The 12,449-nt window shown below is 42.1% G+C and overlaps 1 protein-coding gene across 8 annotated transcripts in view; it reads left to right on the top strand.

Annotated features, from left to right (window-relative positions):
- The window catches only part of CPM (carboxypeptidase M), a 69,941-nt gene that overhangs the window by 43,182 nt on the left and 14,310 nt on the right, over positions 1–12,449 (top strand). For 5 of the 8 annotated variants that reach the window (XM_081589799.1, XM_081589800.1, XM_081589798.1 and 2 more), the window contains 4 exons: positions 2,717–2,889; positions 4,490–4,674; positions 5,360–5,527; positions 10,989–11,141. In XM_081589799.1, coding sequence (XP_081445925.1) covers positions 2,717–2,889; positions 4,490–4,674; positions 5,360–5,527; positions 10,989–11,141 — 679 coding nt within the window. Of the gene's footprint in view, positions 1–1,530; positions 1,682–2,716; positions 2,890–4,489; positions 4,675–5,359; positions 5,528–10,988; positions 11,142–12,449 lie in introns of all 8 variants that reach the window. The other 3 variants (XM_081589805.1, XM_081589804.1, XM_081589801.1) reach the window with 2 other exon arrangements.

Raw genomic sequence — 12,449 nt, forward strand, 5'->3', positions numbered from 1 at the left:
ATTTTATCAGTTTATCTCACCAGTTTTAAGATTATCTGACTCTTAATCAGTTCTTTATCATACTTCCAAGATTTTTATCTCACCCTATGCAGTTAAGAATTTGTGGTTTGTTTTGGAATATGGAGGCAAACAGAAAATACCTTGGTCACACATTTGTGTCCTTGAAAGAATCATGATTTTGTTTTTGTAAAAAGAACATAGGTTTTCTTTCATTTAAAAGAACTAGAAAAATAAGAGTAAATAAGAACTATTCAGGATACTGTCACTCAGAAATAGCCATCATTATTATTTGCCAGATGCTATTCTACATATCTCTTTATTTCTGTAGTAATAGAATGAGAGGAATCAAAAGGAAATAAATCGTGTCATATGTGTTATCTTTAAGAAGTATGAGAATAACTTTACTTGAACTTAACAGAACTGAAGTGACATGAAAATGATTGGTGAACTTGTTATTTTCTCAATAAGAAATTAATTATCAGAAGATTCTTCTGAAGTCAAAAAATTAGGAAAATCAAAAAATTAGGAAAAAAATGAAATTATAATGATTTTATATTATATATATTTTAAACTTTGGATAACATCCTATGACCCATTGCTATGAAAAGCGAAGAAATTAGCACTTTGAAAACTCATCTCTCCCCTCTTCTCCCCTAGCACCCACCCTTGCTGTTAACTATAAACCTTAACTTTTGCCTTCTAGCCTATACTCACACCACCACAGTTGCTTAATTTAGTTGTATAGTTTAATCACAGCTTCTTACTCTTTGTTTTCATTTGCTTGTGGGTGGATGAATTTCATTGCCAACTCCTGTCTTGAGTTCAAGCATGCTTGAGAATGTATGATTCAGAGAGTTAAGAGGAAATTTACTTTTAGAATCACGTGGGGATTCCAATATGGCTCACTTCATACTTGACCTGGGACTCAGATTGGCCTAAGGTTTTTCCTGGTACATCCCTCTAAGGGCAGCATCCTGCAGTCTCGAACCAGCATTTAGAAATCTCACTTCCTTCTCCCTTTCCTTGACCCTTTTCTCTTCCCCTCCCCTTGCCAGGAAAGCCCCTCTTTAACCAACCTCACAGTCCGGTCCACTTGTTGAGCCTTTCACAACTTAAAATTACCAGCCCCTCTTCCTCTGGTTTTAGGGAAGGCAGTAAGGAGCTTGCAAATGTGCTTGAGCTTCCAAAACACTGAACTGGAAACCCAGTGTGTGACTCACTTGACTTTTTTAGTTATTAGTTTGTAAGGACCTTTTTCAACCTACAATTTGGACTATAAAAACAAAAATCACAGTAGTGGAAGAAGACACATATGAGTGGGGAAACAAAAAATTGAATGAAGTCAGATTGGAATTTATTTCCACTCTAAATTTTATGGCTATGTATAAATATATAATTCACATTTTTAAGTTTTTCTTAGTTCCATTTTCAATTATTCTGTGTCCATTAGGATAACAAATTCATAAGATGTGATCTCTTTGCTTGCCAGCAAGGGGTATAGAGTGCAGCATTGTTTCTTCTTTGTCACAGCCATGAATTGCTACAATGGAGTCATAATCGAAGATTCTTTTGTTGCCTGTGGCCTTCATTAATGCACTGGCAGCACCATCCTTATTTAACCACCTGCTGCACTGATTTCCCATATCCTAACCCCTCAACAACATCTGATCACATGTAAGAGGTAAATATTCCTTACTTAGAAGCAGAATCCTTGAGCTCAGGGTTACAGGGGAAAACTAATGTAGGCTAATCAGATCTTTACAGAATAAGGCCGAAAATGTGAATTCCTTTTTTTTTTTCTAAAAAAAGAAAAGAAAAATAGGAAATCTCTCCCTTATACAGCAGGATTTTTCACAGGCCTTCAGTTTCCCAATCATCGTTGGTACATAAGGTAATTTTAGGTGAATGTGACCATGTTTATTTTCATAGTCATGCTTTTATTTTACTGTATTATTAAAAACATGAAATCTAGCAAAATGATAATTATACAAAGTTTATAATTTTTAATGTAAGTAAAAAGTGAGCCAACTTACAGAAAATGCAAACTAAATAATACTATAGATAATATGCAGATATGGCAAAAAGTTGTGAGGATGATGTGCCAACGAAACATGAGACTGTGGAAATCAGAAGTGCAGAGGTGTGGCAAAAATTGCGCAAGTGTGCAAGAGGGGAATTGGAAAATAGGAGAACTTGGAAATGGGGGAATCTGGAAATCAGAAACCTATTTAAATTATGAGTATTACAAATGTGGATTTTTCTCTGTTAAAATCGACACGTCTGCTGCAGTGGTTCTCCACGCATCACCCACCGAGATGTGCACCACAGCTCTCCCGTGAAGCATGTGTGCTCGTGAAGATGCTTCACTCCTCTGCCTGATTTCTAGCTCCCCCCCTCTCCATCACTCCAGGAAGTATTTAGAAGAAAAGCAAATTGAAAATAGGGAAGTAAGAAATAACCCTTACTCCACTCTAATTCATTTTTTAAAAGTAAATTATTAGATACTTTTTTAAAAAGTTAACTTAAAAAAACAAACTCTTAAAAAGATTTTGCAGCATGCCAGTGATGGATTGCCATGTGCCTGAAGAAACAGTGGTTTGACAATTGGTTTTGGTTTTAAATATCATCTGTAGTGTTTCTTGTTGGGGAATTGGTACCTTGGGGACTGTTTTCCTTGTTTTCCTCAAGTAGCCTCCCCTCTCTTTAACACCTACAGGCTGTAGGGCGGGAACTGCTGCTCCATTTAATTGAATATCTTGTAACCAGAGATGGAAGAGACCCTGAAATCACAAATCTAATCAACAGTACCCGGATACACATCATGCCCTCAATGAACCCAGATGGATTCGAAGCTGTTGTAAAGCCTGACTGTTTTTACAATAAGGGCAGGTAAGAATGGGCTCATCTATTTAAAACATAACAAAACCACAAAAGGCCCCCATCAGATCGGACACCTTGGCCCTGTCAAGAGGAATTAATGAAACACCTCGTAGCCTGTGTCATGTCACTACCATGCTGGAAACTCTTCAGGGCCACCCATGGCTTTGACTGTGAGAAGTGAAATCCTGAATAAGGCTGGTTTACTCCTGCGCCTGCCCACCCTCCACTGCTCCAGCTTTATTGCTTTTTCCACTGCCACCCTGCTGCAGCTGCTTAGATCCCTCTTCACCCCTGAAACTACAGCTACAGGCTTCCTTCTCACCTCTGGCATTCCCACCCCACCTCGGCCCCACCCTCGCGTTTTTCAACAGCATTTCCTCAAAGCCTACTTCCCTAACCTATCGGATATTAGGTCCCCAGTTATACTCACATCACCTGGCCCTTTACCCTCACAGCACAATTTTAATGTCTCATTTCTCCTGTCTACCTGAGGGCAGGAGCCCTGCCCGGAGTGTTCATCACTAGGAAATCCCAGGGCCTAGTATAGAACCTGGCCCCTCGATAAGCAGGTTGATTTATTAAGCCAGCCCAAGAACTAACATAAAGAAGAGTGAGTCTTGTAGTATTTCTGATTTAAAGGTTATTGTATTTTAAATGGCCTCAGGGAGTTTGGAATTTCTCAAATGTCTGATAAACACTGATATTTGTGCAATTAAAATTTTGTTTTTACCAAAGATAAATCACCACTGGATTCCCTTCCACTTTTAAAGTTTTTTTTAGCATATTTAAACATGGCCAAATCTTCCCAGGTGGCTCACTGGTAAAGAATCCATCTGCCAAGCCAGAGACACAAGTTTGATCCCTGTGTCAGGAAGATTCCCTGAACAAGGCAATGGCAAGCCACTCCAATATTCTTGCCTGGGAAATCCCATGGATAGATAAGCCTGGCAGGCTACAATCCATAGGGTCACAGAGTCCGACAGGACTTAGTGACTAAACAACTATGACAAGCATAGCCAATCCACTTTTCAGAAATATATTTGTATAAAATAGCATGTTCCTATTATTTCTGATAACAATTGCTATGGAACAAACTGCCCCCAAATTGAGGAAACAGCCACCTTTTTATTTACTCTCCACTCTGTAAGTTGGGAATTTGGGCAGGGCAGAGCAGGGTCCATCTCTATGCCATGATGACTGGGACCTCAGCGGGGGTCTGTCTGGGACCCTGTGTCTTGAGTTTCAGTTCTGGCTCTCACCTGGGTCCCTCATTCCTTCATGTGGCCCCTTGATGTAGCTAGCATTGGGGTCTCAGGGTTCCAAACGGGAGTGTTCCAAGAGCAAACGCCCCGAAACACAACACTTATCCAACCTCTGCTTACACCTGAATTACTCCTGTCCCACTGGCAAGAACAAGTCACATGGGAAGGAACAACATAGCGCATGAGTACCAACTGCAATTCGTTGGGAGGCTGACAAGGCAACTATCCACCAGCTCTGTATTCATATCTGGAAAAACAGCTGGAGCCCAGAACAACGGTCTACACTCTACAGGAATTTGCTCCCTCATACACCAACAGTAAACCCTTAAAACTTCTTTCTTTTAAAGGGTTAATAGTAACCTCTATGACCTGAATAGAAATTTCCCTGATGCTTTTGAGTTTAATGATGCACCAAGGCAGCCTGAGACCGTGGCAGTCATGAAGTGGCTGAACACAGAGACCTTTGTCCTCTCTGCAAACCTCCATGGTGGTGCCCTGGTGGCCAGTTACCCGTTTGATAATGGTGCTCCAGGTAAGCACACATGGGCCCTGCTCTTGCTTTCTAAATCCAGAGTGAGACTACAAACTTTCCACCTCTGAATGGGGATACATTCTTTCTCTTCCTGCTTAATTTTTCTGGCGGGGGTGGAAAAAGCCTCGTTCTCTTGACTCTGAGCTATCCTTCCTACAATTTATAAACAGTAGATGGGCAAGGTGTCTGAACTGACAACCAAAAATGGGATTACTTGACATTCATCAGTGAAACAGTAAAATTGTAATTTAGATTAGCACACAGGAGACAACCTGACTGAAAAAAAAAAAACTAATCACATGAATAATAATTCCTGACTCTTAACGCTGTGAGATAAGGTATGTACCGAGGAGTTAAAATATTCTAGTGGCTTCATTTAATCCCTACAGTACCTAAGGTAAGTTTACTGATCTCCTAGAATCAACAAGAATGACTAAGAAGGTATTTAACTTTTAAGCTGACTGAGGAGGAGTTTGGACATGTACGTGGTTATTTTGTGTGATATCCCTTCTGATATGTCCATCAAAAACTGGGAAGAAGAGTAGAGAGAAGCATTCAGGGAAGTGGGTAGAGGATCTCTTTAGGAAATTAGAGCCTTTGTGTGGAATTTGATGGTGCAGGGGCTAATATACCGTATACTTCCTCTACATCAACTAAAAGGTCTTGGTCTGTCTTCCATGTACAGCCACTGGAACATTATACTCTCGGAGCTTAACCCCTGATGATGATGTTTTTCAATATCTTGCAAATACCTATGCTTCGAGGAATCCTGACATGAAAAGGAATCCATGTGGAATTAAAACAGGGTTTTCTAATGGAATTATAAATGGATACTCCTGGTATCCATTGAAAGGTGAGTTTCTCTTTGTTCTGCTATTCTAGTTATCTTTGCCTAGAAGTGCCAGCTGGCCTTTGTTGACCCCAGCAGTTGCCAGAAGTTAGTCAGGCACAGTGCAGTCCCTTCAGTCATGTCTCTGTCTGCTAATAGCACAGAGCCGGGGGGGACGACCATTTGAGAGATGCTCAGACATGTTCCCTACTGCCAAAGTTGCCTGAATTCAGACGCTTGTTTAGCATTCACTTTGGAGCCAGGAACTGTGCCAAGAAAGATGAGCAGGACACAGATCTTAAGCCCAAGTTTAACAGAGAAGAGCAACATTTAAGTTAATTGTGATGGCAGTGTCATATGAATAAGAACAGAGGTTTAGAAAAGGTACAGTGTACCACAGGGGTGTAAAGCCAAAACACAGCAGGAAGTAGTGAAGGCCTTGGAGAAATGTAATTCTTATGTCTCATCCAATGGGGGCGGTTGCTACTTGTGTGTTAGTGACTCAGTCATGTCCAACTCTTTGCAACCCCATGGACTGTAGCCCACCAGTCTCCTCTATCCATGGAATTATCCTGGCAAGAATACTGGAGTGGGTTGCCATTTCCTTCTTCAGGGTATCTTCCCGACCCAGGCATCAAACCCGCTTCTCTTATGTCTCCTGTAATGGCAGGCAGGTTCTTTACCATCTGAGCCACCAGGGAAGTAAGGGGTGTTGCTACTTACATCCAGGTAGCTATTGCCATGCAGCAGTAGTGGGCAGTATTGCCAGATCTTCCAGTTTGTGAAGCAAGATGGATGTTTCCATGAAGTCTCCTGATTTTTCAAGCCACTTTGCAGACTAAACGGACAAGCCCTCTAGTCTTACTCCCTTGGAATAGGATGGCCAGGCGAGGGAGGGAGTGAGGAGTTTGCCATGTAGGGAACATGGCAGAGGGGATGTTCTTGTCAGAAGGAAGACTATCAGCAGAATCCAAAGGGTGTCATAGTCCTAGTCTGGAAACTCGAGAGAATAGGAGGGACCGAAGACGGAAGGGTGAGAGGGGAGACAGTGGGCAGCGACCAGGTTTCTACTACCTCAGTGAAAAGTGCCCCCTTTCAGACTGGCCAGCAGATCCGGCCAGCAGCAGGCCGCAGCCTGCATTTCCACACACGGGCCACTTCCTCACTTGTCACCGTAGATGCACAGGCCATCAGGTAATCTTGCACAAGCTGGGACTTTTATATCTGGGCAGGTTTCTGCCAGCTTTCCAGGTAACATAAATAAGCGTAGACCATGACTAGAAGGCAGCAGGGTCAGCCAGATACCACAGTACCCCAAACCTCTCTCCCATGTCCGAGAGATCGCGCCCCTCCTCACCCACCCCTCAGGGGCAGCCTAGTCTCGGGTCACTACTCTGCATCGGGAGGAAGGGAGCTCTCCTGCCCAGAGGCAGCTCTCCCTCCAGTGTGCTCTCTGTGTGACTTCCCAAGACACGTCCAGATGTGTGGGAGATTGACTAGGAACCTAGTTTTGCTGTTGTGCCTTTGTTGGCCAGGCCTGACTGGCCTCATCCAGAGCGGCACGCACTCTCCACAGTTGGCATTCTCTATCCAGCGTGTTTTCCACACCTGTTTTGCCATTTAAGTTCTTTCTACCTGAGACAGTCATCCAGTCAAAGGCTTTTGTTTTGTTTCATTTCTCTCTTCCTTTTTTCCTCTTCTATTTCTTGGTAAAATGAGCTTAGAAATACAAAACTTGTAAGTAAAGGAAAAGGAAGAACAGAGTAATTCTTCCTGGCTAAAACTGGGACCTACATGCATGCGTGCGTGCGTGCCTGCGTGCTAAGTCGCTTCAGTCGTGTCCGACTCTTTGCATCCCTATGGACTGCAGGCGCCTCTGTCCATGGGGTTCTCCAGGCGAGAATACTGGACTGAGTTGCCATTTCCTTCTCCAGGGACCTACATAGGTATTACTTAATAGTTATGTAATATTTTGACCATTTTTTGAACATAAATATTTACTTCATTACTTCCCAAATACTCTGATGGACTTGAGAAAACATATCTCACTAGTCAAATACCAAGTATAACTAATTAAAATCTGGCAGAGACTAATTCATTCAAAGATACCATATTTCATCAAATCTAAGATGCCAGTGATTGTAAAATATGTCCCACCAAGAAAGAAAAAAGTTTCCAGCTGAACTAATAACACAATGATGCTTTTCAGCCGTCAAATTTAAGATGCTTCCCAATTGAGAGATTTTAAAATAGAAGTTTTGCATCTTAGAAAATATAAAATATGAGTATAACCATTTGAAAATAGGGTATTGAGAGGTAAGAACTAGAAAGTGAGCATGGGCAGTGGTAATCTCAGGAGCAGCAGGGGTCTGGGTCTTTCCCTGCTCCCCAAGAGTCCACGTGGCACCCTGTCTTTCATCCACAGACATAGTGCAGTGTGACGGGTGAGAGCACGGAGGGTCTAGGAAGGTGGCATGTGCTCTGGTTTCAGCCATTCACTGGCAAGAATCCCTGGGTACATGACCTACCATTTGTAATTAAGTTTCTCATCTGTAAAATACGTGTGATAATTACTGTGGGGGTTAGAGCTGATAGTGAAGTTCTTCAAATAGTACCTAGCAACAGCGAACACTCAGGAAATATTGGCTGTTACTCCTCCAAATTCATGTACTTCAGTCGCTGAGTCATGTCCGACTCTTTGTGACCCCATGAACTGCAGCACACCAGGCTTCCTTGTCCATCACCAACTCCTGGAGCTTGCTCAAACTCATGTCTATCAAGTCAGTGATGCCATCCAACCACTTCATCTTCTGTCGTCCCCTTCTCCTCCTACCTTCAATCTTGCCCAGCATCAAGGTCTTTTCAAATGAGTCGGTTCTTCGCATCAGGTGGCCAAAGTATTCGAGTTTCAGCTTCAGCATCAGTCCTTCCAATGAATATTCAGGACTGATTTCCTTTAGGATTAACTGGTTTGATCTTGTAGTTCAAGGGACTCTCAAGAGTCTTCTCCAACACCAATTCTTTGGTCCTCAGCTTTCTTTATGGCCCAACTCTCACATCCATACATCACTACTGGAAAAACCATAGCTTTGACTAGACAGACTTTTGTTGGCAAAGTACTGTCTCTGCTTTTTAATATGCAGTCTAGGTTGAGTCATAGCTTTTCTTCCTAGGACCAAGCGTCTTTTAATTTCATGGCTGCAGTCACCATCTGTAGTGATTTTGGAGCCCCCCCAAAATGAAGCCTCTCACTGTTTCCATTGTTTCCCCTTCTATTTGCCATTAAGTGATGCGACCAGATGCCATGATCTTAGTTTTCTGAATGTTGAGTTGAGTTTTAAGCCAACTTCTTCACTCTCCTCTTTCACTTTCATCAAGAGGCTCTTTAGTTCTTCTTCGCTTTCTGCCACAAGGGTGGTGTCATCTGCGTATCCGAGGTTATTGATATTTCTTCCAGCAATCTTGATTCAGCTTGTGCTTCATCCAGCCTGGCATTTCGCATGATGTACTCTGCATGTAAGTTAAATAAGCAGGGTGACAATATACAGCCTTGACGTACTCCTTTCCCAGTTTGGAACCAGTTTGTTGTTCCATGTCCAATTTAACTGTTGCTTCTTGACCTGCATACAGATTTCTCAGGAGGCAGGTCAGGTGGTCTGGTATTCCTATCTCTTTAAGAATTTTCCACAATTTGTTGTGATCCACACAGTCAAAAGCTTTGGCTTAGTCAATGAAGCAAAAGTAGATGTTTTTCTGGAACTCTCTTGCTTTTTCAATGATCCACTGGATGTTGGCAATTTGATCTCTGGTTCCTCTGCCTTTTCTAAATCCAGCTTGAATATCTGAAAGTTCATGATTCATGTACTTGGAGAATTTTGAGCATTACTTTGCTAGCATGTGAGATGAGTGCAATTGTGCAGTCATGAACTCCTTATTGCCAAATTCAGAGTTAAATTGAAGAAAGTAGGGAAAACCACTAGATATTCAGGTATGACCTAAATCAAATCCCTTACGATTATACAGTAAAAGTGACAAATAGATTCAAGGGATTTGATCTGATAGACAGAGTGCCTGAAGAACTATGGACAGAGGTTCATGACATTGTACAGGAGGCAGGGATCAAGACCATCCTCAAGAAAAAGAAATGCAAAAAGGCAAAATGGTTGTCTGACAAGGCCTTACAAATAGCTGAGAAAAGAAGAGAAGCGAAAGGCAAAGGAGAAAAGGAAGGATATACCTATTTGAATGCAGAGTTCCAAAGAATAGCAAGGAGAGATAAGAAAGGCTTCCTCAGCAATCAGTGCAAAGAAATAGAGGAAAACAACAGAATGGGAAAGACTAGAGATCTCTTCAAGAAAATTAGAGATACCAAGGGAACATTTCATGCAAAGATGAGCACATAAAGGACAGAAATGGTTTGGACCTAACAAAAGAGGTGGCAAGAATACACAGAAGAACTATACGAAAAAGATCTTCATGACCCAGATAATCAGATGGTGTGATCACTCACCTAGAGCCAGACATCCTGGAATGCGAAGTCAAGTGGGCCTTAGGAAGCATCACTATGAACAAAGCTAGTGGAGGTGATGGAATTCCAGCTGAGCTCTTTCAAATCCTAAAAGATGATGCTGTGAAAGTGCTGCACTCAATATGCCAGCAAATTTGGAAAACTCAGCAGTGGCCACAGGACTGGAAAAGGTCAGTTTTCATTCCAATCCCAAAGAAAGGCAATGCCAAAGAATGTTCAAACTACCACACAATTGCACTCATCTCACACACTGCTGCTGCTAAGTCGCTTCAGTCGTGTCCAACTCTGTGCGACCCCATAGACAACAGCCCACCAGGCTCCCCTGTCCCTGGGATTCTCCAGGCAAGAACACTGGAGTGGGTTGCCATTTCCTTCTCCAATGCATGAAAATGAAAAGTGAAAGGGAAGTCGCTCAGTCGTGTCCGACTCTTCGCGACCCCATGGACTGCAGCCTACCCGGCTCCTCCATCCATGGGATTTTCCAGGCAAGAGTACTGGAGTGGGGTGCCATTGCCTGCTCCATGCTAGTGTATGCTTATTTTTATAGAATAAATGTGTTTATGAAAGGCTTGTAGAAATATTTTAAAAGAAATCTCACTCTAGTTTCACTCTGTTTAAAATGTAATTTAGGAAAGAAATGTAATATGAAGAATCCTTTTTGTAGTTGTGATTTTTAAAAAGGACCCTTCCCTTACCCCTCACTTAATCTGGATGCATAGCTGAACATCAGTCAGCTCTGATTCAGTTACCCATATGGGAATATTTAGGATTGCTTGGTCATGCCTGGATAATAAAATGTCAAGCTGTAATTGTACATGCCAATATGTCAAATTCATCTTTTCCTGTTTACATGTACTGTCATTGCAACTGTCTGATTCACCTGTCTCCAAGGTATGTGATACTTGACTTCACTCCAACTTCATACTTTTTAAAAAACTTAAACATGTTTGTGTTTAGGTGGAATGCAAGATTACAACTACATCTGGTCCCAGTGTTTTGAAATTACGTTGGAACTGTCATGCTGTAAATATCCTCGCAAGGAGAAGCTTCCAAGCTTCTGGAAGGATAACAAAGATTCGCTGATTGAATATATAAAACAGGTGCACATAGGTTTGTAAGATTTTCTTATTAATTCCTACTAACATAAAATATAGCATCTGGCAAAACCTTTGGGTTGAGAAAATGCAAGCCCCTATTTCTGTTTTCTGGATCCAGCCTCATTTTTAGTACCAGAACTAATGGTTCAGAATTCTCTCTGCATGAGCATCTGCAGCATGTGAAAAATGTAGCACCCATCAGCTCATATAAGAGAAAGCATGATATGTGTTACTTTAATATGGGGTTGTAAAATGCAGAGTACTTCTAATTTTACATGTTGAATGACCTGGAAATCTGGCAAAAGATCAATAAAACAGGCTGTAACTATGTTACATCATCACCCATTTAGAAAGAAACCAAGTTTGCTGGTCCTTTGCCATATAATACCACAGACCCAGAGAACGTTGGACATGCCATTTTACATTTTTTTCTAGAACTGGGGTGATGACCTAGCACCATTAGCTTCAACCCCTCCCACCTCTCAACTGTGCCAAATGACCAGGGACTGGGAGTCTTTGCAGCCTGTTTTTTTGATGCCTGTCTGAACTTTATGACAGATGAGTGGACAGTGTGAGAAGAGCAGTCATTCTCCGACATGTGCAACAGACTCACCAGAAGGGTTTGTTAAACCATGGATTGCCAGGCTCATCCTCAGAGTTTCTGATTTAGTGGGTCTGGAATGATTGACATTTTCCCTGGTGATGCAGACACTGCAGGTCCAGGGACTACTCTTTGAAAACCATTGCATGAGAATAGCACATCGCTTGTGGTGATGGTGGAACCTTGAGCAGGGTGTGGAAGGCTCTTCTGCATTGCCCGTGTTATTTTTCTCCATTCAGAACAGTTGGGGAAAGCAAGGTGTCAAGAATTGGAGTAACAGTTATGCTACCATATGAAGCCAAAGTGGAGAGTGTGTGTGTTGGAGAAGTTTTCATCATAGACCTATTGCATAATTGCAGAATTCCTGGATTTTCTGCGTGCTTCACACCAAAGCTTCCCACTTGCTGCAAAGAGATGGGGTAGTTGAGGGGTACAAGGCTGAGTGCAGGGAGAATTAGAAGCTTCCCTTGGCCACACATCCCGAACATGGATATTCCTTCCCCCTTTCATACTTGACCCCCAGCCTCTTACCACCCCAAAACACAAGTACAGAAAGAATGTATTTTTTAAATATTTATTTTTATTTATTTGGCCGTACCAGGTCTTAGTTGTGGCACACAGGATCTTTAGTTGTGGCATGAGAACTCTTATGTGCAGCGTGTGGAATCTAGTTTCTGACCAGGGACTGAACCCAGGCCCCCTGCACTGGAGCACAGAGTC

The sequence above is a fragment of the Giraffa tippelskirchi genome, chromosome 4 (assembly GCF_054371585.1).
Source record: "Giraffa tippelskirchi isolate mGirTip1 chromosome 4, T2T-mGirTip1v1.2.pri, whole genome shotgun sequence".
Taxonomy (NCBI): Eukaryota; Metazoa; Chordata; class Mammalia; order Artiodactyla; family Giraffidae; genus Giraffa; species Giraffa tippelskirchi.